Source organism: Arachis hypogaea, chromosome 16, assembly GCF_003086295.3.
Source record: "Arachis hypogaea cultivar Tifrunner chromosome 16, arahy.Tifrunner.gnm2.J5K5, whole genome shotgun sequence".
NCBI classification, from domain to species: Eukaryota; Viridiplantae; Streptophyta; class Magnoliopsida; order Fabales; family Fabaceae; genus Arachis; species Arachis hypogaea.
The window spans coordinates 140,865,271-140,888,852 of NC_092051.1; the positions used below are offsets into that span (position 1 = coordinate 140,865,271).

Sequence of the window (23,582 nt, forward strand, 5' to 3'; positions counted from 1 at the left end):
TCCTATGGAAGTCTGTTTGGTAAATAAACTATAATCTGATTTGCATTGAGTGTAATTCATCTCAAGCAAGACAGATTTTAGTTTGCAGTTTCACCGTCTGCTTGCTCAGTTGCTTGTTTCAGTCCATACAACGACTTCTCAAGCTTGCAAACCTGCCCTGATGAAGCTTCTAAGCCTGAGGGAACCTGCATATAGACCTCCTCTTCAAGTTCTCCATGCAAGAAGGCTGTGTTTACATCAATTTGTTTGAGATGCTAACCCTTGACTGCTGCAATAGCCAACATGATTCTCAATGTTCCTAGCTTTATTACAGGACTAAATGTGTCTCTGTAGTCAATACCAGCTACTTGGGTGAAATCCTTGGCAACAAGCCTGGCCTTGTGCCTTTCAACCGTTCCGTCAGGGTGATATTTGGTACAAAATACCCATTTGCAACCAATTACTTTCTTACCAAATGGCAACGAGGTTAGCTTCCATGTCTTGTTTTCCTCCAAAGCAAGTAGTTTAGCTTGAATAGCCTCTCGCCAACAAACTTGAGTTATAGCATCCTCATAGCTTTTGGGCTCCAAATTTTGAATAGCAAGAGAGAATGCAAGATGCATAGGAGAAAGTCTAGAGTAGGACAAAACATTTGAGATTGGATACCTTTGAGCAATGAGCTACGAATTGGATGGGGCAGTGTTAGTGGTCTTACATTCATAGTCTGCTAAATATCTAGGAGCTCTAGTTTGCCTAGTAGATCTTCTTACCCCAGCAATTTTAGGCACAATTTGACAAGGGACATGAGAAGAATTTGGTGATTCCTCATGTGATGCAGATGCTAATGCAGAACCTGTGTCTACATGATCATGAATTTCTGCATAAGGCAAGATATCTTCACTATCACTTAAATCATGAGGTGCTTCATCAATTTGAGTATTTAAATTTTGCTGACTTACATCATCCTGAGGGTTGGAATTATTCTCATTTAGAACTTGAATTTTATTACCGTGCAGAAAGCTATAGTCAAAGTAATGAGATGTGTTTGCTGGAAAGTTAGAAGTGACTTTGTTGTTGGAATCTGATTTTTGACAATGAGAAAAACAATTTTCATAAAACTGCACATATCGAGATAGAAAAATTTCTCGAGTTTGCAAATCGAATAGTAGATAGCCCTTTGTACCCTCCCTGAATCCAAGATGCAGACATTTCCTGGATCTTGGATCTAGTTTACCTCTGTGTCTATTAAGAGTGCTAGCATAGGCTAAGCAACCAAAGACTTTGAGATTTAAAATATCTGTTAGACACTTGTAGAGAACTTGATAAGGAGATTTATTTTTCAAAAAAGGAGTGCATAGTCTATTTATCAGATAAACTGCATGTTGTTGAGTTAAGAAATTAACCAAATTAATTAGTGATGACAAACATTATTTTTGGACAAATAAATAATTAGTGTTGATTAATTATAATTACTTATTACTAATTGTTTATTGTTGCAGGCCGAAATTCAATAGCCCAAATGGAATGAAAAAGCAATCAGCAAGGATGGTGGGCTGAAAACAAAATTGAGAGCCCAAGGAAAAGCAAAAAGCCAAAAGAAATCAAAACGGTCTGAACTTGAGAAGAACCTGATCCAAGCCCGAATTGAATTTCAATTCCCTCTCACTTGCTTTCACCAAATCAACGTTCCTTTCTTCTCTGTCTCAGTCAAATTAGAAAATCAGAAAAGTGAGAAAGAGAGAAAGAGCTTATTCCCTAAGCTAGTCACCAAAGAAGCAAGAGAGAGAAGGATTAAGCTTGAAACACAGAAGTCTAATAAAAAAATCCAAACCAAATCAAGCTTAGGTTAAAGGTAACCCATTTCCTCTTGAATGCATCAGATCTTCTTCTCTTCTTCCCAAATCTCTGCTCTATCCGAAATGGGATACAAAGAAAAGATGGTTTCTGTTCTTCTCTGTTGTGTATCCACGGTCTTAAACATGACTTGGGGACCAAGTTGTTTTTCAAGGGCTAAGATCAAGTTGACAATGCGAAGATTTCTATGGCTACTGCTTTATGACTTTCGGTCAAGATGAAGAAGTCAGAAAAAAAGTTTCTACTCTAAGGTTTAATGAGAAAAAGTGAATCTGTGGGTTGGTGAAGCTCAAGGCTCTCGGTGTTGACCTTGGAAGAAGAACCCAGCAACATGCAAGGAGATAAAAGATGTTTGTTGTTCATTCAGAAACCAAGGAGAGAAAATCAATGAATAGAGGTTTTGTTCTGAGAGAGCTCTTTGAAGAAGTTCAACTAACTAGACAGTGTAACCTAATCAAAGGTGCATTCCGCCAGTATGAAGAACTGAATCAGAGGCTTGCCAATCTGGTTTTTCGCATAGCACAGAGGCTGTTGATGAAATCAATCTTCTTCATGTTTTACTGATTGTAATGTACTTTTCTAAGTTTATCTTTCTGTAATTTCTTGTGAGAAAAGGCATTGTGAGAAAGCTTAAGAAAAAGCCATGAGTGGAAAAAGACTGAGAGAAACACTTGAGAGAAAAGCCTAGAGTTATTTTCTAATTTCTTTAGGATGGTTAAATGTCTTGTATCTTGTACCTGTAAGGTATCCCTTTCTTAGTTGGGTTAGCACTAAGAGTGAATAGTTGGGTATTAGCATAGCCAATGTCAAGTTAGGTTAGAACTTGAGTGTGAAAGGATTGGGTCAATCCTGTGAAATTGGTGTATGTAATACTGTTAACTATACTGTTAACTATAGTGAAAATTCTTCCACTGTTGTGGAGGAGACTGGACGTAGCTTGCATAGCACAAGGCAACCGAATCAGGATACATGCTGGTGTTAGCTTTTCTCTTCTTTGCTGTGTTCTGTTTTCTGATATTCATGAGACAAAAATAAATTGTCTCATAAATTTCTGCTGCTTAGTTTAAACAGAATCAGAATTATAATTTTGTTTAAAAGGGTCATAACAGCAACAAAAAGGAAGGCATTGATTCAACCCCCCATTCTCTAAGCCTACCACAACCTTCACATGTCCAACACTATAATTCCAAAATGATTTTGGCAAATGAGCATGAGTCATGAGAGCACGAGCCACAGCAAGAATGTGTTGATGCTTACGCTCAACAATCCCATTCTGTTGCGGCGTCTCCACACAAGTTCTTTGGTGTGTAATACCAGTAAAGCTGTAAAATGTAGGCATCAAGAACTCAAGGCCATTATCTGTGTGAATTGTTTTAACATTTGCACAAAATTGAGTTTTAGCAAAAACAACAAAGTCCTTAACTAACTGTGAAGATTCTGCCTTAGTTTTCATGAATAAAATCCAAGTGAAACGAGAACAGTCATCCACTATAGTGAGAAAATAACATTTTCTAGTAAAGGAAGGAATGGACACAGGTCCCCAAATGTCAATATGAAGAATGTCAAATACAGTGGCTGCTACATTTAAACTAACAGAAAATGGTGATCTCTTTTATTTACCTAAATGACATGAATGACAAGGTGTTTCACTTTTTGTACAATCAATGAATTCAAAGTACTTTTGTAATGCAACTAGCCTATCATGTGATGGATGCCCTAGTCTAGCATGCCACAAGGAGCCTGGAATGTGGTTGCGAGAAATTGCTGTGATATGAGGGAGAATCTTGATTTCCTTGTGCAGAATGTAGAGACCATCAACATTACTAGCTGCACCAATCATCCTCAAAGTGTGCAGATCCTGGATCTCACAATCTTTGTCAGTAAAACTCATTTTACAATGCAGTGATGCAGTGAGCTTTGAAACTGAAATGAGTTTAAAATTGAAGGTAGGGATGAACAATGCATTTGTAAGGTAAAGGTCATCAGAAAACACAACAGTTCCCATAATGCAGCTTGTTGTGAGAGCACCATTGGGTAATCTAACAACAATAGGATCTATCTTGAAATAATTTTGAAAATCTGCCAAGGAATATGACACATGGTCCATAGCACTAGTGTCTATAACCCAAGGCTTGTGTTTTTGAGTTGAAATGTTTAGAGCCATGACATCAGATTCAAAATGCAAAATATGCACCATTTTACCGTTATGAGGTGAAAGATTATTTTTGGCTGAAATCTGGCTAATGCTTTGAGAATGAGATTGATCTTGTCTGCTGAGCAATGCTAGAAGCGCTTCTCTTTGCTCTGGAGTAAATTCATTAATGGTCGGTTCACTCCTTACCAGTTGATGAACACTGAGATTGTCATTAATATCCTCAGAAGCATCAGCTGCTGTCATACAATTAAGAACAGGATTTTTCTTATTAAACCGAGGCTTGAAGTTTGGTGGATAAACCATGCTTCTTGTAGCAATTATCCATTATGTGTCCACTCTTTCCACAATGAGTACATTGCAACTTGTTTCGCCCTTTGTTACATTGACTTCTATTTCCTTTGCCTTTTCCTTTCACTTCATTTTGAGAAGATGAGCCTGAGGAGCTTACCAAAATTTTTGTATCTAAAACATTATCAAAAATTCAAAACTGAAGAGTTGCCTCTCCTGTTGAGTAATCATGGACAGAATTTTGTTAACACTAAGCAATTCATCCATTAGCATCACTTGTGACTTAACAATTGAATATTGTTCTCCAAGACCTCGAAGAAACTTTGTGACTCTATCTTCTTCCCTTTGCTGCCTTACGACGCCTAAACCGCACTCACACTTAACGCAGTCACATCCAGGAATCGATCTAAAATCATCAACCTCTTCCCAAAGGTTCTTAAGCCTAGCAAAATAGGCAGTAACGGACATGTCTCCCTATTTGAGCGCATAAATCTCCTCATTTAACTCAACTACTCTAAACCTGTCTCCTTGGTAGTACCGATGCCTAAGATCATTCCACAAATCATAAGCTATATTATTCCATAAAACACTCTGATATATGTTAGGGCTCAGGGAGAGATTAATCCAGGCTACTACATACGTGTTACAACGTTGCCACGCCTTAAAATTTGGATCTGTTTTCTTAGGCTTAGGAATGGTGCCATCAACAAATTCGAATTTGTTCTTCGAATAAAGTGCGTTCATCATTGCTTTGCTCCAAGCACTATAATTTGAACCGGTAAGTGTGACATTGGTAATAGGTATACCTGGATTTTCAGACGGCAAAATATAGTAAGGACTTGAAAGGTCTTGATTCGAATTTGCCTTGTTGAGATGACTCTGGATCTGCGCAACTTGACTGAAAAATGCCTCAAACTGCTGAGCATCCATTGTGCCAACACCTCCAGATCCAGATCCGCTTCCTGATTTCTTAGCCATAGATGCAAGTTTCACCAATTGTCTCGCAATCTTTCTCTCTCAATCTCGTTGATCGGAATACTCGTTACGTCACCGTGAAGAAAGGTGAATTAACGAAGCTCTCATCAAACACTGTTGTGCAAGTTCAAGAGAGAAGAAGATAAGAAAATAGACGAAGAGATGAAGAATGAGAGGAGAACAATCGAAAAAGAGAATTTCAGATCTGATTCAAGAAGACAATTCCAGATCTGATTGAAGAGAATGAAAGAATTAAAGAAGAACAGAGAAATTGCTTCATTCGTGAAGTTGGACTCTTCAATTTTTCTCAAATCACGCCAAATGACCGTGTATTAGAGAACAAGCTGCCTATTCTTCAATCTGCAATCTCCGTGTTCCTCCATTCACGCTCACCGCACCATGTTGAGAAATGCATGTGAGATTGAAGAAGAACACATGATCAGAGAAGGAGAGAAGAATTCAGGCAATGAAACTTGCATTAATGAAGAGTCTCAAAGAATACAAGCCCTATAACTATCTATTTATAGCTACACTATAACTATGTGAAGTTGCCGTCACACTAACTAACTTACTAACTCTGTACACTATCTGATATTAAATAACAGCAGTGGCAATAATAATGTTAAGTAACAGATAGTTAATTTATCATTAGAAGGATTAAATCAACATTATGAACAATAGTTGCCCACTACAGGTCCATTTTGTTATTTTGTTTTTTACTTGCATGCATAATTGAGATAAAAATAAATAAATAAATTTAGCATACTTATAAATGAATTAATTAGAGAAATTATTGAATGTATTATTTTTTTATTGAATTTTAGTTTTTTATGATATTCTCTAATTTGACAGACCAAGAACTAATCTGTCACAAATTAGAGCTCTATTTAAGAGTTTGTCGAATAGGTTACTATATATGTAAGACAGGATTCGAATTTCCAATACTTAGTTAAGCGGACTAATGAGTTAATCACTAGATCAACTCAAATTAGTTATTATTAAATGTTTATAGTTGTGCTTTTGTAATTAAAATTTTTTATTGAAGAATAAATTTACTTAGTCACATAATATCACTTAATTGAAGAATAATTTTGGAACACAATTTGGCAAAATGTTTTATTTGCTGAAAATGTTTTCTTTTGTAAGACGAGACGCTTGATAAAAAAAATATACCGACCCATCACCCATGCAAGACTAAAGCTTTTCTCGTAGGCTTTTAAAAGTATGTCCAAAATTGTAAGTTGACGCATAAGATTAAAATAATGAATATTGTGGATCTGAATTTGCAGTTTCTCTATCAAACAGAGCTATCAATTCGAGCGGGCAGATCACGAGTAAGAAGTCAAACTAAAAAATTTAGTTGCCCCTATTTTTGATGAATTAGAAAAATGCTAACTCAATTCTGTTAGTTTTTCAGTATTTTATGTTGAGTTTTGATAATTAAAAAATTTAATATAATTTAATAAATTTATTAAAATGAATGTTAGAGAGTAGTAAAATTTATTATTTTTGACCAACAGTTAGCCAATAATATTTAAAAGTATAAGTTAAAAATATATTATTAAATTATTAAATTAAAAAAAATTGAATTTATGGTTAAAAATATTAACCAAATCTATTATATCTATTATATATCTCTAATTTTACAATCAAAATGTGCCACATGTTACTTTCTCATTATAATTGGAATCAAATCTTTCCTTCCAAAATTAAGGAATTCTCCTCTCCTTCTTACTAATTTTACAACCAAAATGTGTCACATGTCACTCTCTTATTGTAATTGAAATTAAATCTTTTCCTCCAAAATTAAAGAATTCTTTCCTCCTCCTTACTAATTTTACAACCAAAATGTGCCACATGTCACTCTCTCATTGCAATTGAAATCAAATCTTTCCCTCCAAAATTAAAAAGTTCTCCCCTCCTCCCTCTTCCTTTCTCTATTTCTCTCATTCCTTCAATCACTCTATCTATTTTATATATGATTATCAATATCAATGACTAATTACTAATTTGACAATCAAAATGTGTAACATGTCATTCTTTAATTGCATTAAAATTAAATTTGAAATATTAAAATTGAAATTGAAATATACCTATATTATATATCATATATTACTATCTAATTTAATAATCAAATGTGTCACATGACACTCTTATTAAAATTAAGAGAAAATATTTTTTTTCAAAATTAATAAACTCCCTTCCTAAATTCTCTCATCTATCTCTCTTTATTTTTCTATTTTTCTCTACTATTTTTACTTTATATATAATTTATATTTTAAATTAATAATTTGATAAATCAAAATATGTTATTCGATATTTTTTTTCAAAATTAACAAACTTTTACTCTCACTCTCATTCTTCATCTTTATCTTTCTCTCTCTTTTCTCTCATTCTCTATTTTTTCTATCTTTCTCTTCTACAGAAAATAAAATTAACAAAATAATACAATTTAAATAAAAAATATTATTATTCTTATTATATACATAGTTTTTTAATTTTTTATTTAGTTTTAAATTTTTATTTTTCTAATTTATATTTTTATTTCTCTTCTTTCAAATATTGATTACATATAATTTGAAGAGAGTACTAATGTTATAATTAAAAGTTAGAAGCAAGATTCAATTGTTTTAAAAAAATTAATTTTGAGTTAATTTTATAACGTAACTATCAGTATAATTTTTTATGCTAATATCTAATTATATTTTTATATACATAGAGAGAAAAAATATTATTTTTAAATAACAAGTATAAAAATTAATTATTTCTATTTGTGCAACAGACTTAACAGTTAACACCTAATTAAATGTAAAAATATACACGTTAAATTATTTTGAATTTTAGATAACGAATGTTAAAATTAATTATTAATAAAAATTAGAATTTTTATATAAAAATAATAACTAAAAATCTTATTATTTGATTTTTTATCTACAGATATCTTGGTCTTCTTAGCTAGAGATTTTTGTCAATTTACAACTTTTTTTTGTAAAAGTAATTTGATTTTATAAATCTTTTATGCCATGCATAATCTATACTGTCAGAATAAAGTGGACCATAATTTTAGAAAAACTATATTTTCCTAATGTTATTATGGATAAAAATACTAGTATAATAAATTTTGCTAATTTTTTTTTATTAATTGTTATTTAATACTTGTTCAAGTGCGTAGTGTATTAAGGAATAATTTTTCTTTAAGTAACAAACAAACTACATATCTCTATACCTGAGAAAGAATATAATAACCTTGTAGTAATTCTTTAGTGATAGCATATCTCAAAATAAATAATTAATGTCAATATTCTATTTCCAAAAAATGTTTAAAGGTGCAAAGTGCTCATCTCAGAATTTAGTCAAAATAAAATGTGCATTTTGAATTTAATATTTAAAAATAAGTGTACTCAATAAGTCAAAACTGTTTTTTTCTCACCTACCGTAAATAGAATACAAAATTACCTTAAAAAATGACAAAAATAAAAGTAATAAGCACTTATTCTTTGTAGATTTTTTGAGGAACAAAGAGGTGGAAATAGAAATGGAATAGAATACTAGCCCCTTTCAACATTTGCACATGGAGGATTTTGGGTTTTTAAATAATCTCCTTTTCTATTAACTTTTGTTTTTAAGCTCTTCTATCTCCACCATTGAGGCAAATTAAGAATAAGAGTATATGACAATTCATCAACTCCACATGCCATCACAAAATATCAAAATACACACACAAATATAAGCAAGGATCGGATATTTCTTACTATATCTCAAACAACAGATCACAAGCACCATTCTTTTTTCTCTTCTAATTAATAAAAAGGAAAAAACAATTTACACTAAACGACCAACTTGGCAACTTTAAAGAAGTTAACGAAAGTGTTAGTGTTGAAGTTAGTCCCACATAAAAAAAAAAGTAAGGAAGAGTGAGAAGTTTATAAGATTTTGAGTTGGATGTGGTGTCTTCTCATCTTATGTTATCTTGCTTGATTCCTTCCCGAAGTCTCTCCGATGGTTGAGAGCTTCCCACGGTTGGCTCAATAAAAGTTAGAACATTTAATTTTAAATAAAAAAATTATCCATAGTAAAATAGAACCTTTGATAGGGATTTGGATCCTCTAAAGTTTGAATTTCACTTTAGAGAGTAAAGTGTGATCTTCTACCCTTGAATAGTTTCTCTTTCATATTTATTATTGGTCCCACCTATAAAATCAATGGTGAAAGATCACACTTTTCTCTCTAAAGTGAAATTTAAACTTTAGAGGATCCAAATCCTTTGTTTATTATATAAAATAATTATTGATATGGCCGTTATACACCATCTGAGGAGTTATAGCTCGGATATCACTCTTGTAACTGATGCATTCATTTTACCAAGTTATGATCGTAACCGACCTTTTTGAAGTAACGCACCAAAAGGGGATTAATTCCTCCTTAATGCTAGGAAACGGTTATCCTCGTCTCCTAGCTATAAGATGGAGCTATCAGAGATTGAAAAGGTAGATTCTCTTCTCCAAGATTATAACTCATCATATATTCCTTAACTGACTTGAGCGTCGGAGTGCTTCCTGCAGGTGCTCCCCCTCTTTCAGCTACACTAGCCGGCCGAGGTATACTTGCTATCGACTGGATAATTGTTCGGCTTCCGACGAAGTACAGGCTACAGCTCGGACTCTGCTAGGCAAGAACATTTGGCGCCCACCGTGGGGCCGGATTTTTCTTTAATAGGCCTCGCAATCCCTAACGTCTGCTAATGGCTGATGCACCTCCTCCCACTCCGTCCGAACTCCTCCGGATGGTAACTGAGCTTCAGCAGGCAAATCAACGCATGGCTGCAGCAAACCAGCATATGGCGGAGGAGAATCAGAGGATGCAGCAACAAATTTAGCAATTAATTAATGCTCGTCTCGAACACAACGATGATCGTCAAGAACAACATGGAAATGATGAACGTCAGTCCGAGCCGACGCATATCTCGGAGACGCCCCAGGACGATGATGCCAACCCTGAGAACGAGGAACCTCAGCTAGAAGATGAAGATCGAGAACCTGATAACTCCGCCGGACCATTTACGGCGGAGATCATGAATTTTCAATTGCCCAGACAATTCACACTGCCAACAACTTTAACCCCCTACAACGGATTAGGGGACCCTAAACAACACATAAAGAAATTCCGATCTATTATGATCGTTAACAGTGCATCTGATCCGATTTTATGTCATTGTTTTCCTTCTTTTTTAGAAGGTCCTGCACTTGACTGGTTTTGTTCTTTGCCTGCAGATTCTATCTCACGATTTCAGGAGCTGGCAAAACAATTTGAAGATCATTTTGCAGCGTCAGCTATATACTTACATGATTCCGATTATCTAACCACTATTAAGCAAGGCCAACAAGAAAGTCTGAAGGACTACATTACTCGTTTTACAAAAGTTGCTATGCGAATTCCTGATCTCCACCCAGAGGTCCATTTGCATGCCATTAAAAGTGGTCTTCGACCGGGTAAGTTTCAAGAGGCCATTGCCGTAGCTAAACCCAAGACTCTGGCCGAGTTTAGAGAAAAGGCCAAAGGACAGATAGATATCAAGGAACTCCGTCAAGCCCGAAAGGCAGAGAAGTTAGCAATTACAAAGGATGAAGATAAGCCTCGGGAGAACAAAAAGAATTTCTGACCAATGCCCCGTTACGAGTCATATACCCAGTTCAACACAAAGCGGGACGACATCATCAAAAAAATATTGAATTCGAAGCTAATTAAGCCACCCCGTAAAGCCGGCAGCTACCCTGAGCCGAAAAATATTGACAAGTCCAAGTATTGCACTTTTCATCAGAAATATGGTCACACGACTGATGAGTGTGTAATCGCAAAAGATCTCTTGGAACGTCTAGCAAGACAGGGCCACCTTGACAAATTTATTTCAGGTCATATTCAAAAAAAGACGGTGACGACTACCGAACAACCTCCCATAGGCCAGTCATCATCAGCAAAGGACAAAGAAAAAGCCCCTACTCAGCCCAGGGGTATAATCAATTGCATCTCGGGAGGATATGCTGGGGGCGGAAGCACAAGCTCGGCCAGGAAGCGTACCTATAGAGCGATGTTGGCACTTTCAGACACCACCAACAATCCCCAACAAAGTCAAGATCTCCCAGAGATAACCTTTCGCTCAACCGACTTTATTTGTAAAGATGCAAACCTAGATGATCATGTAGTCATCTCTATTCAGTTAGGCGATCTAATCGTTCGAAAGGTCCTCCTAGACCCAGAAAGTAGCGCCGACGTTTTATTCTTTACTACATTTGAAAAAATGAAACTAAGTACTAATATTTTGCAGCCATCTATTGGAGATCTTGTAGGCTTTTCAGGAGAACGGGTACCCGTCATGGGTTCAATATGGCTGCAAACCACATTAGGCGAGCAACCACTCTCCAGGACACAGGATATTTAATTCCTTGTTGTTGATTGCTTTAGCCCGTATAATCTTATTTTGGGTAGGCTTTTTTTGAATAAATTTGCTGCAATCGTATCCACAATCCATTTCTGTGTCAAGTTTTCAGTGCAGGATAAAGTAATAGCCACGGTCCATGGTGACCTTCAAGAAGCTCGGCATTGCTATAATGCGAGCCTGAAGCCTGTGAAGAGAGGGGCTGAACAACGAATCAACTCTATACATGCCGATCAACCGACCTTAGCCGAGTTAGATCCCAGAGCTGATTTTGAAGATCGTCCTATGCCAAATGAAGATGTAACAAAGGTTTCATTGACCGATGATCCAACAAAATTCACCTTTATTGGAGCATCCACAAAGGGAGAAGAAAGGGATAAGCTCGTCCACTTTTTAAAACAGAATGCCGATCTCTTCGCATGGACCCCTGCAGATATGCCAGGCATCGACCCGTCAGTGATCACACACAAACTTGCGATAAACCCGGCAGCCCAACCAGTATCTCAGAAAAAAAGGAACCTCGGAACTGAGAAAAGGCTCGCCTCAATGGCCGAAGCCAAAAAGCTCATTGACGCCCAATTCATCCGTGAGATCAGGTTCACAACGTGGTTAGCCAATGTTGTAATGGTAAGAAAAAGTAACGGTAAGTGGCGCATGTGCGTCGACTTTACAGACTTAAATAAGGCTTGTCCCAAAGACGCCTACCCTTTACCATGCATTGATACCTTAGTTGATAATTCTTGTGGTTACGGTACTTTGAGTTTCATGGATGCGTATTCTGGTTATAACCAGATTCTCATGCATCCATCAGACCAAGAGAAAACAGCCTTTATAACCGAATATGGTAATTATTGTTACAACGTAATGCCTTTTGGTTTAAAGAATGCAGGGACAACGTATCAGCGGCTGATGAACAAGGTATTTGCGCAGCAGATAGGTCGAAATATCGAGGTATACGTGGATGATATGGTCGCTAAGACAAAGACAGGACAATCTCACATTGCCGACCTTACTGAAATCTTCGGCCAAATCCGAGCTTACAATATGAGGCTCAATCCTGAGAAGTGTGCCTTTGGCGTCCGTGGGGGGAAATTTCTCGGGTTCATCCTCACCAGTAGAGGAATTGAAGCAAATCCAGAAAAATGCAAGGCCGTTCTTGACATGACCAGTCCCGTAACAATAAAAGAGGTTCAAAGATTAACAGGGAGATTAGCAGCTTTGTCGAGATTCTTACCATGTCTAGCAGCAAAATCAGCCAACTTTTTTCGGTGCTTACGGAAAAATACAACCTTTCAGTGGGATGAGGAATGCGAAGTCGCATTTCAAAGTTTAAAACAATTTCTCTCTAAACCCCCTATTCTGCAAAAGCCTAAGATCGGCGAAACTTTATATTTGTATTTGTCAATTACTGATACAGCAATTAGTTCTGTTCTTGTTACAGAGGATGAGAGGGGTCAACTGCCGGTTTACTTTATCAGCAAATCCTTGCAGAATGCCGAGCTTCACTATCCGAGGCTAGAAAAGCTCGCCTATGCCCTGGTTTTCTCTGCAAGACGGCTTCGACCCTACTTCCAAAGCCATACAATTAATGTCAGAACCACGCAACCATTACGCCAGATACTCGCCAAACCCGAACTAGCAGGGAGGTTGATTAAGTGGTCCATTGAGCTGTCCAAATTCGATATCCAGTATCAACCTCGCGGATCTGTCAAGTCCCAATACCTGGCTGATTTTTTAGCCGAGTTTACCGGACCAAGCCCAAAGACACAAAACACACAGTGGTTGCTGTTCGTCGATGGCGCCTCCAACCTTCAAGGATCAGGAGCAGGAATTCTTCTAGAAAATCCAGAAGAACTTGTCATAGAATACTCTCTCCGATTTTCATTTAAAGCCAGCAATAACCAGGCTGAATATGAAGCTCTGATCGCCGGACTCAGGTTAGCCGTCGAATTACATGTTTCTGAATTAAAAGTTTACTGTGACTCATTGCTAGTGGTCCAACAGGTAAATCAAAGTTTTCAAACGAAAGATCCTATTTTATTAAAATATCTGAATATTGTTAACGAGCTTAAGAATAATTTTTCAAACTGTGAAATAAGTCATATACCTAGAGATCAGAATCACAGAGCAGATGTACTTTCTAAATTAGCTACCACCCAGTCACACACAGCCACACTTTCGCAGTCCACCCTAGCAGAACCGAGTATAAATATAATCGGTACTTTTGCTATTTCTAAAGAAACTAGTTGGCAAAAACCATTTATACAATTTCTTAAAAATGGGGTCGTTCCAGATGAGATCCAGGATCAGAAAAAGTTTAGGAGACAAGCATCTTTCTATACACTGTTAAATAATAATTTATATAGGCGAGGTTACTCTCGACCTTTACTAAAATGCCTAGACAAATCGAAAGCCGACCTTGTTATAGATGAAGCCCACGAAGGCATATGCGGGATACATTCGGGAGCAAGAAGCCTCGCGCAGAAAATTCTCCGAGCTGGGTTTTATTGGCCCACAATTTGGGAAGACAGCCGAAACAAAGTTCGAATTTGTGATAGCTGCCAGAAGCATGCTCGGATCATTAACGTACCAGCCGAGAACCTGCACCAATCAATCATAAGCTGGCCATTTAACCAATGGGGGATCAATATCCTCGGACCGTTCCCCACTGCGCCAAGACAGGTCAAATATTTAGTTGTCGCAATTGACTATTTTTCTAAATGGATTGAGGCTCAACCCTTAGCCAAAATCACTTCCAGTCAGATGATCTCTTTTGTATGGAAAAACATAATTTGTCGAGTCGGTCTACCTCGTCATATTACTACTGACAATGGTCGTCAGTTTACCGACCATAATTTCAAAGCTTTTTTGCAGAATCTAAAAATAAAGCAACACTTTTCCTCCGTAGAGCATCCACAATCAAATGGGTTGGCGGAGGCAGCAAATAAAGTCCTCTTACAGGCTCTAAAGAAGAAAGTAGACAACGCTAAAGGCTTATGGGCTGAACTCGTCCCAGAAATATTGTGGGGATATAATGCTACAGCACACTCAACAACCAAGGAGACACCATTCCATTTGGTATATGGCTCGGAAGCCATGATGCCAATTGAAGTCTCGCACAACTCCCTGCGGGTAGAAGCTGACGAACACACACAAGCTCGTCAAGCCGAGCTGGACCTCATTGAAAAAGTACGAAGCACGGCGGCAATTCGTCATCAGGCGTTACAACAACGTCTAAGTCGGTGACATAACAAAAAGGTAAAACCGAGGAACTTTGTTGTAGGCGACCTGGTACTACGAAAGACTGAAGATGTCCGAAAACCTTCCTCCCATGGAAAGCTCGCAGCAACTTGGGACGGCCCTTACAGAATACATGAAGTCCTCGGAAGGGGAGCTTATCAGTTGGAAAGATTGGATGGCACAAGGTTACCAAACACTTGGAATGTTAGATCCCTAAAACAATATTATAGTTGAACATGTAAGAACACTAGTACTCTTTTTCCTACCACAAGATTTTTTCCTAAAAAAGGTTTTGCTTGTGGAGGTTTTAATGAGGCTAGCTGACCTGATATATAAAAATTCAGGTAATATATTCAGCCAATAATTATTTTATTTCTTATCATACTTCTCTTTTATTACAAAAAGATCACAAATCCGATGATTAATGGCCATAACATCACTATCGATTTATCAAAACATAAATCGCTTCAGACCACAAAGTCGCATTACATTTTGAATGCGCACATCACATATCAGTTGGCTAAACACCGGAAACACAGATCCTTCTTTAAAGAAAGGAACGAGCAAAATTAGGAACGAAATACACCTAATTAAACAGACACCAATACATTTGGAAAACAGCTCTACATTCAAAATACATCTGCTAAAACATCAGTTTTTCTCAAAACACTGATACATTAAATATAAGCCTCTAAAAGGCAAACTAAACACAAGTCAAACAGCAAAATAAGCAGAAACTTTAAGCAGCCAAATTATCCCCATCTTCTTCGGCAACTTCTTCATCATCCACCAACTGACCAGCACGAACAACTTTACTCGGATCCATAGCAGTAAAATCCCCGTCCGAGACCAAGAATTTTGCTTGGGTTACTGCACGTTCAAAGCCCTCGGCAAATGCATCTAAAATCTCGCCTTCTCGGCTTGATTCCATCTTTTTAAGCTTTAATGTCACCACAACAATCTGCTCACTCATATTGTTTAAATCTTTCTCCTTTTTACTCAACATTTCAACATCTTTCTCATGACTCTCTTTTTCTAGCCTTAGTTCCTCCTTAACTGCAGCGATTTCCTTCCTAAGTTCAATTAAGGACTTTTCTTTTGTTTCCAACTGTTCTTTGATCACCACACTCTCTGTCACAGTCTGCAATATTTTCTTATACTTTTTCTCTTGAGCATGACCTATACTCGCCAGACGAAGCCCAACAACCTACAGAAAACATAACTGCCATGAGTACCAAACACTACTCATGCAACAAAAATACAAATATTAAAACTGACCTGGATGAATTGATCAATACCGACGTCTCCAACCCCCTCGATGCGACCCAGGTCCGTAGAAGCCTGAGCAATTTCATCAACAACAACACTGAAGGGGAAGTTCCTGTCCCAGACTGAGGACCCATCCCCCTCTTCCTCAAACACGTGTAACCTCTCTTGTTTCAGGGTAAAGCTTGACAACTCATCCAGATGAATTCCCTTAGTGGTTTCATCGTCATCAATGTTAATCACATCGGATTTTCTTTTCTTAAAAACAAATCCCTTTTTCTTCGGCTCCGGTTGATTGACTTCGGCCCCAACTTCCTTCTTCTCAGGATTGGACGAGGACCCCTCAAAATTTTTTGCTTTGAAGCGGGCCCTCAAACTTGAAGCAGAAACACCGGGATACTTCCCAACTACAAAAAACAGAAAAGCAAAGTCAGAATGCCAGAATTTTTTCAAATATAATAACCAAGCAGTTCATAAACTCTCACCCAGATAATTTATAACCGCCGCCCTATCCTCTTCCCACGGAAGCAGTTCAGACATAGATAATAAACCACCCTTGTCAACCATTTCCATAAGAAAGCTAATTATGCACTCGTTTCGAGGCGTTATAAGATCGGGACCAAGTATATGCTGTGGATGGCAGCACCAGTACATAGGAAACTTCTCGCCCAAATGTTCGTCCAAGTAAAAAGGAACATTTCTTTAAAATCCTTGAAGAAACATTTTTTTAAAATCCTTGAAAGAGGATTTGTATAACTTAAAAACAGAAAATTCAGGGGTGCTATTTAGATTTACCCAGACACCCTTCCAGACCCCTTTAGCTTGAAACAAGGTAAAAAACAGTTCTATTTCCGGTTCGATTTCAAGATATTGCATCAAAAATTGAAAACATTTCAAAAAAGCCCATCCGTTTGGATGAACTTGTGATGGGGCACAATTCATTTGTTTCAGTATGTCACATTCAAAGGAAGTAAAAGGTAGTTTAACAAAAAGTTCTTCCAAAACACAATTGTACATATAAAAACTTTCGAAGTTCTTTTTTCTGTGAAACACGCGATCTGTACGATTGCATGGCAATAACTCAATCCTAAAACCTGGCCTAACTACCTTTATTAAATTAACCTCACTAACACTCTCCTTATCTGCGAACAAAGAAGCCCTTATCTTAACGTCCCATCAACCCAATCATACGAATCACCATCATCAATTTTGGGTAAAGCTTTCGCTTTCTTCTATCCCATCTTTCCTTTTTACCCAGAAATAAAAGACAAAATGAAGCCGTAGAATGAAAGATTTTTCTTACTAACCTCTCTTAGTCATGTTCTTCAGAGTTTCGGACACAGGCAGCAGTTAAAAACCCAAAATTTTCATTTGCTGAGTGTAACTTGAAATAAAATCCAAAGAATGCATTTAATAAACCCTTGAGTTCCATAAAAATCCTACCCCTTCATTTAAATCAAGACCAACGGCTACCAAGCAGCTTTGGAAATCGCACAGTCATTTCAGGCTAAACCCCTTTTTAATGAGCAATTATTGCGCCTTTTACGATTTCAAAGAAAACAAAAATGAAGAGTCAATACTCTCATTTCATAACATATGAGGCATGTTGATCTGGGGGCTCCTTACACCGAGCTATAACTGGGATCAAAAAGCTCAACCCGTCTCATTTAAAGCCAGGCTAAGCTTGGGGACTATAATATGGCCGTTATACACCATCTGAGGAGTTATAGCTCGGATATCACTCTTGTAACTGATGCATTCATTTTACCGAGTTATGATCGTAACTGACCTTTTTGAAATAACGCACCAAAAGGGAATTAATTCCTCCTTAATGCTAGGAAACGGTTATCCTCGTCTCCTAGCTATAAGATGGAGCTATCAGAGATTGAAAAGATAGATTCTCTTCTCCAAAATTATAACTCATCATATATTCCTTAACTGACTTGAGCGTTGGAGTGCTTCTTGCAGGTGCTCCCCCTCTTTCTGCTACACTAGCCGGCCGAGGTATACTTGCTATCGACCGGATAATTGTTCGGCTTCCGACGAAGTACAGGCTACAGCTCGGCCTCTACTAGGCAAGAACAATTATAACAATATATTAAAAATGTTAACATATTTAAACATATATTTACAGCTATTATTATATATAAAAGTAAAAATATGTAAATAGCTACACTTTCTTTTTCTACGTTACATATAAGCCGCAAGTAGATACATGTAACGTTACAATCATAGATTATACATGCACATGCACATGAAATAGTACCATGCAAATTCATGTTTTGGTGCTGTTTCTATGGTTATATTATGGAGACATGTTGACATACATTGGCGATCTCGTCAGTAACTCAGTGGTTTTCATTTAAAGTATTATTAAATAGCTCAAAACGGAATGTACTTAAAGACATCGAATAAGATTCTTTGAATTGAAGTGCATCGGCTAACAAAACATTCAACGTAGATGTCGGCCACCGTATAATTTCAGGTGGATTCACAATATCTCTATCTCTTAAAAATCAATCACCAAATAACTCTTTAGAATCAAATTGGATTGGGTCCAATAAATTTTAGATTAGACTTTTGATTTTTAATAAATTTTTATTTTTTTAAAGATCTTGAGAATTATTCTTGTCAAATAAATTAATTTTTCTATCACTTTTAATAAAGTTTTGATTCACTTTTATGTAATTTACTAAAACTTTACACAGATTACATGTTTAAACATAATTCGTGGGAGTTTAAAATGGAACAATTTTTTTCTCTTACGTTTACGATATCACTGCCAGTAAAAATAGATAAAAAAAAAGAGAGAAAAAAAATCATTGTCAATCATTTCTACATTTTTTTTTAATTTTTATTGACAATGACAACGTAAATATAGTAATTTTTATTTTCGTTTTTTGTGCTAGCAAAATTATAATTAAATATTAAAAAAAATAATATTCAATTTATTTGAATAAATAATTAATTTATTTTATTTAAGTAAAAAAAAAAAGTCCACCAAGGAGGGAGGCAATAATTATTTACTTTTTCTTTAGAATGCTCTACCGTTAATTAATTTCGTGCGGAACAACCCATGAACACTAACTTTACTGCTAATCATCAACTTAAGGCATAAATTCCAAAGTCAATTATTTTATCTTGCTACGCTCTGAATTTTATTATCCTTTTGTCTTTTCCATCATTTTAATGCCCTATCTATAGAAATCATCATTAGTTTAATTTTATCATGGTACGTCATCCACTTGCAAACTTTTATCAATTATGCTATTCCCTTAGTTATTACATAAACATTATTTTTTCGTCAATTAAGATCGAAAAGCCTTACAGTATATATTCCCAGCAGCAGGGAATACAATAATTCACCGATAAAATAAATACTCAACATTTTAGAAAGATTTGAAAAAAAAAATAAATAAACTCATGATGACCTCCTTAATTCATATATACAATAACTCTTAAAAATGACCAAAAAAAAATTCTTGCTTTTTGCTTATGAATTTCAATATACATATATAACAATTTTTTTGGAAAAATATACTACCATATAAAACAGTTTTATACATGTATATAATTATGTAGCAACATGTCGCAAAAATCATTTACGACGCCGTAAATGATTATTTAAAAGAACAGATGTGATTCAATGACAGTGTAAAATGTATTATTACACTATTGATATATTAAAATTAAACTCATAAATTAAGAATAATTTAAAAATTAAAATAATTAATAAATTACTTTAAATTAATGAAAATGGAATAATTTTTAACCCTTTCTAATAATTGCCAATTCATGAAAAAAATGTTGCATACAGAAATAATAATAACAATATTGGGAGGGATAATAAACTAAAATGACAGATAAAAATAAGTGGAGAGTGATTAGTATAATAAAATGGAAAAAAAATCTTTTAAAATGAGGAGATTAATAGGATAAAAAAGTAAATATTTAATTATCATTAAATTTATAATTTATATCATGTATAAGTCTCATTAACTTAATTAAAAAAGTATTAAATCCTTGTTTATTTTATCAAATCTTCTTGCTTGAGTGAAGTTTGATCCAAGAAAATAAAGAAACAACAACCAATTAAGCATTGATTCACTAGATTTATAGTTTGTCAAAGCTAACTTCAAATTCAGGTCAAAATGCTATGGAGACAAGAAAAGTTAAGTATTCAAGTACTGGCCAATAATAAATCTTCCCATCCAATGAAGTCAAAAAAGCAAGAGGTACCACTTCTTGATGAGTAATCATCCAATCAAAATATATCAATTCTGCTTGAAGACATTATTATTGGCATCAATGATGCTAATTAGTTTTGATTATTAAAGCATGTGCTCCACTAAATTTTTGGAATTTGCTTAACAGTATATGAATTTGTCTTTTCTATAATATTATATTATATTGATTAAATTTTACATTAGCAGAGATTGATATTTGAAGGTTGACATCATTAAGGGAATCACATATTGTTAATGTATATGGGAATTTTACTTTACCATTAATAATTAGTTTTACTTGATAACTACACACGGTGAGAACAACAAAGATTCTAAATGGGATAAAGTAAAAGATAAATGTTAAATAAAGATAAATATAAATTCATAGGCTTTCCTAATTGTCATCCCAAGATCCAAACTGTTGGGCCAACTACCAAAAAGATTTTGAAGAAGAATTAAGTGAGAGAATATGAGATAAAAAGACATCATATCCAACTCAAAATCTTAAAGTAATAAATTAATAAATCTCTCATCTTATAAACTTCCCACTCTCTCTTGTTTCTTTTGATGTGCAACTAATTTCATGCACTTTTCACACTTGTAACATTAACACAAACATCTAAAAAATAGTTTACTTAATCCAATAATTATATCTCATCACTAAATCATTCGAAAACAGCCTAGGTTCAATCTATGACTTGATAACACCTTTACGTCCACTATCTCCATTCAATCAACACACACATACAATTCAATACAATATCAATTCACAAAATTAAACAAGTCACATACATAGTAACACATTTACATATCATATTATGAAGCTAAGCATAAAAAATTTAACACACCCAAACAATACACATGATGAATGCGCGTATTCTCTAGTCTGGTACTCATCGCCGAACATAATCTCTACATTATTGTACATCTCACATAAGGAATACAGATAGAACTTTTTTAAAAACTTAAAAATCTATGAGGAAGAGTGTCCTCTCATCAATTCATAACAAAAATAAACATTTGAAAAATACATGTCTAACCATCATAAATATATTAAATATATAGTAAATAGTTAAATTAGTCCCTGAAAAATTACTCATCTTTTAAATTGGTTTTCAAAAGATTTTTTTAATCGAACGAATTTGTCTAATTAAATTTTAAATTAGTTATGTTAGTCTTTCCGTTACTCTTTTTTTTTATGGTATCAAAATTATTAATGTGGCACGTTAAATGACACCACAACACATACTTAAAAGTCTTAATTGACTATTAACATAATAAGTTTATGAAATTAGATCAAATCAAAATCTAATTAAAAGGATAACTTGATGCATTGAAATTTCTCAATTTGTGATTGATTTGATCTAATTTCATAAACTAATCATGTTAATAGTCAATTAAGATTATTAGATATGTGTTGTGATGGTACTTAAGGTACCACATCAACAAACTCTGATGCCGTTAGCAATGAAAGTAACGAAAGGACTAACCTGACTAATTTAAAATCTTTAAAGGACAAATTTAATTAAAAAACTCTTTCAGAGACCAATTTAAAAAACGAATAATATTTCAGAAACTAATTTGACTATTTACTCATCAAATATATCAAATATCATAATTCAATATAATCATGTCAATCTCATCATAAGGTCGAAAATGACCTCAACCGTAATTCTCATCGTCTCATTTGTCATGGTTGTTAGAAAAATAATCATTTATGTCCTCTTCTACGGTTTTACCTATTCGTTTAAACTTAAAAAAAAAAAATTGTTTAATGATATGGTATCAGATAGGTATAGAGTTCGATAATTGTTGAATCTCAAAAAATAAAAAATTTAAGTATAAGACAAATAAAAAGAAAAAGAAAACTTATGCAAAAAATTTAAGTAAATTAAAAGAGGCTCTTGTTTAAGAAGATGTGTTAGCAATGAATCATATTAAATGTACACTAAAATTAATTATTAATATAAAATATATATTGAAATATAAAAATATACATTAAAAATAAATTAATTATCACATATATTTATACACAAATACATAATTTTAATATTCACATAATATTTTTTATTAAAAATATAATCATTCATATGCCTTCTTTTATCAAAATTAAATTAAAAAAAAAAAGTAATTTCATCACTATCATAATAGACGATCTCTCATTTGTTTAAATGGTTATTGAACTTATTCCACCTAATTTGTGTTCCAGCTTTTTAACATTTCAAATATATTGGATATATTAATTACATTGTGGTTCACATTGGTGCATCCATAACTTTGATTTTAACTATATTCACCAATTCCTCCACAATTACTAATAATTTATCAGTCCTAAAAGTACTTCGATTCCATTTGGTACATAATAACTTCACAAAAATAACATATAATTTTTGTATAGTTCACCATTTAATTAATAATTAAAACTAATTTGACTTATCCTATATATATTTTTCGTCATATTCTTTAATAATAAAATCAAACATATCAACTGACAATTTATTACATTACCTTTTATTATTTTAAGTACAATATATGCAAACATTTCTTTTAATTGAAATATGTCTCTAAAATACCTTCTATCTTTTAAAATCAATTTGCACATATATATTTAACCACTTTATTTGTTTCCTTCTCTTACAAAAACATCTAAGATAGTCTGTAATTTATCAATTTTTTACGTTTTCTATTTGTCATACAAAGTGTACTCCTTGTTCTAAAAAATTTAAATAAAAGTGTTTAACTTAGCCGATTTCTTCCTCCCATGAATTTTTTTTTTCATAACAAAACATCACTCTTTATTTTAATTTTTCTACTCTGCATTTTTTTTTTATCTAACAAGTCTCATCATGATATTCAATACTACTTGTGTATATTCATTGGCAAATTGAAATATAAAGATGGTTTCGAGGTTATCTGAAACTGGGTTGTTTTTTGGTATGAACGTGAGTGAAGTCTAGATTCTCTTTGGGCAGTGTCTGACTTCTCGTGGTGCCGAGGTGCTACCGTCCGAATTTCTCGTAAGGAGGTGGGGGATAATACCTGCAAGAGATTCCGATACTTAAGTTAGTAAAGACTTTAGGCAAGTTTTAGTAGATTAGGTTCTGAGTATACCTGAAAGTGTCAATATATTTATAGTATGATAGATAACTACCTTTTTAGAGTAGTT

At 34.5% G+C, this 23,582-nt stretch overlaps 3 protein-coding genes across 3 annotated transcripts; 1 reads left to right on the forward strand and 2 right to left on the reverse strand.

Moving 5' to 3' along the window:
* Nucleotides 1-254: 254 nt before the first annotated feature.
* On the reverse strand, nt 255-4,291 carry LOC112757710 (uncharacterized). The gene is made up of 5 exons (XM_025806265.1): nt 3,513-4,291; nt 2,990-3,155; nt 989-1,060; nt 750-944; nt 255-659 (listed from the first exon to the last, which is right to left on the reverse strand). The coding sequence occupies exons 1-5, from the start codon at nt 4,289-4,291 to the stop codon at nt 255-257; spliced, it is 1,617 nt and encodes a 538-aa protein (XP_025662050.1).
* Nucleotides 4,292-4,750: 459 nt separating this feature from the next.
* Nucleotides 4,751-5,254, reverse strand: LOC112757711 (uncharacterized). Its single transcript, XM_025806266.1, has one exon. The coding sequence runs from the start codon at nt 5,252-5,254 to the stop codon at nt 4,751-4,753; it is 504 nt and encodes a 167-aa protein (XP_025662051.1).
* A 5,659-nt stretch (nt 5,255-10,913) lies between these two features.
* LOC112757712 (uncharacterized) lies at nt 10,914-15,141 on the forward strand. The gene is made up of 4 exons (XM_025806267.1): nt 10,914-11,612; nt 11,802-13,688; nt 14,559-14,873; nt 14,968-15,141. Exons 1-4 carry the CDS (start codon nt 10,914-10,916, stop codon nt 15,139-15,141), a joined length of 3,075 nt encoding a protein of 1,024 aa, XP_025662052.1.
* Nucleotides 15,142-23,582: the final 8,441 nt, after the last annotated feature.

Bases quoted from the DNA above. Each gene is read 5' to 3' on its own strand.
- LOC112757710 (XM_025806265.1), bottom strand. From the start codon at position 4,291: ATGGTTTATCCACCAAACTTCAAGCCTCGGTTTAATAAGAAAAATCCT. The intron at 1,061-2,989 runs GTAGGCTTAGAG...GTCAAAAATCAG, and splicing joins TTGGACATGTGAAGGTTGTG to ATTCCAACAACAAAGTCACT. The intron at 660-749 runs GTAAGAAGATCT...TCCAATTCGTAG, and splicing joins TTGTGCCTAAAATTGCTGGG to CTCATTGCTCAAAGGTATCC.
- LOC112757711 (XM_025806266.1), bottom strand. From the start codon at position 5,254: ATGGCTAAGAAATCAGGAAGCGGATCTGGATCTGGAGGTGTTGGCACA.
- LOC112757712 (XM_025806267.1), top strand. From the start codon at position 10,914: ATGCCCCGTTACGAGTCATATACCCAGTTCAACACAAAGCGGGACGAC. The intron at 13,689-14,558 runs GTAAATCAAAGT...GCTTTTTTGCAG, and splicing joins CATTGCTAGTGGTCCAACAG to AATCTAAAAATAAAGCAACA. The intron at 14,874-14,967 runs GTACGAAGCACG...ACTTTGTTGTAG, and splicing joins AGCTGGACCTCATTGAAAAA to GCGACCTGGTACTACGAAAG.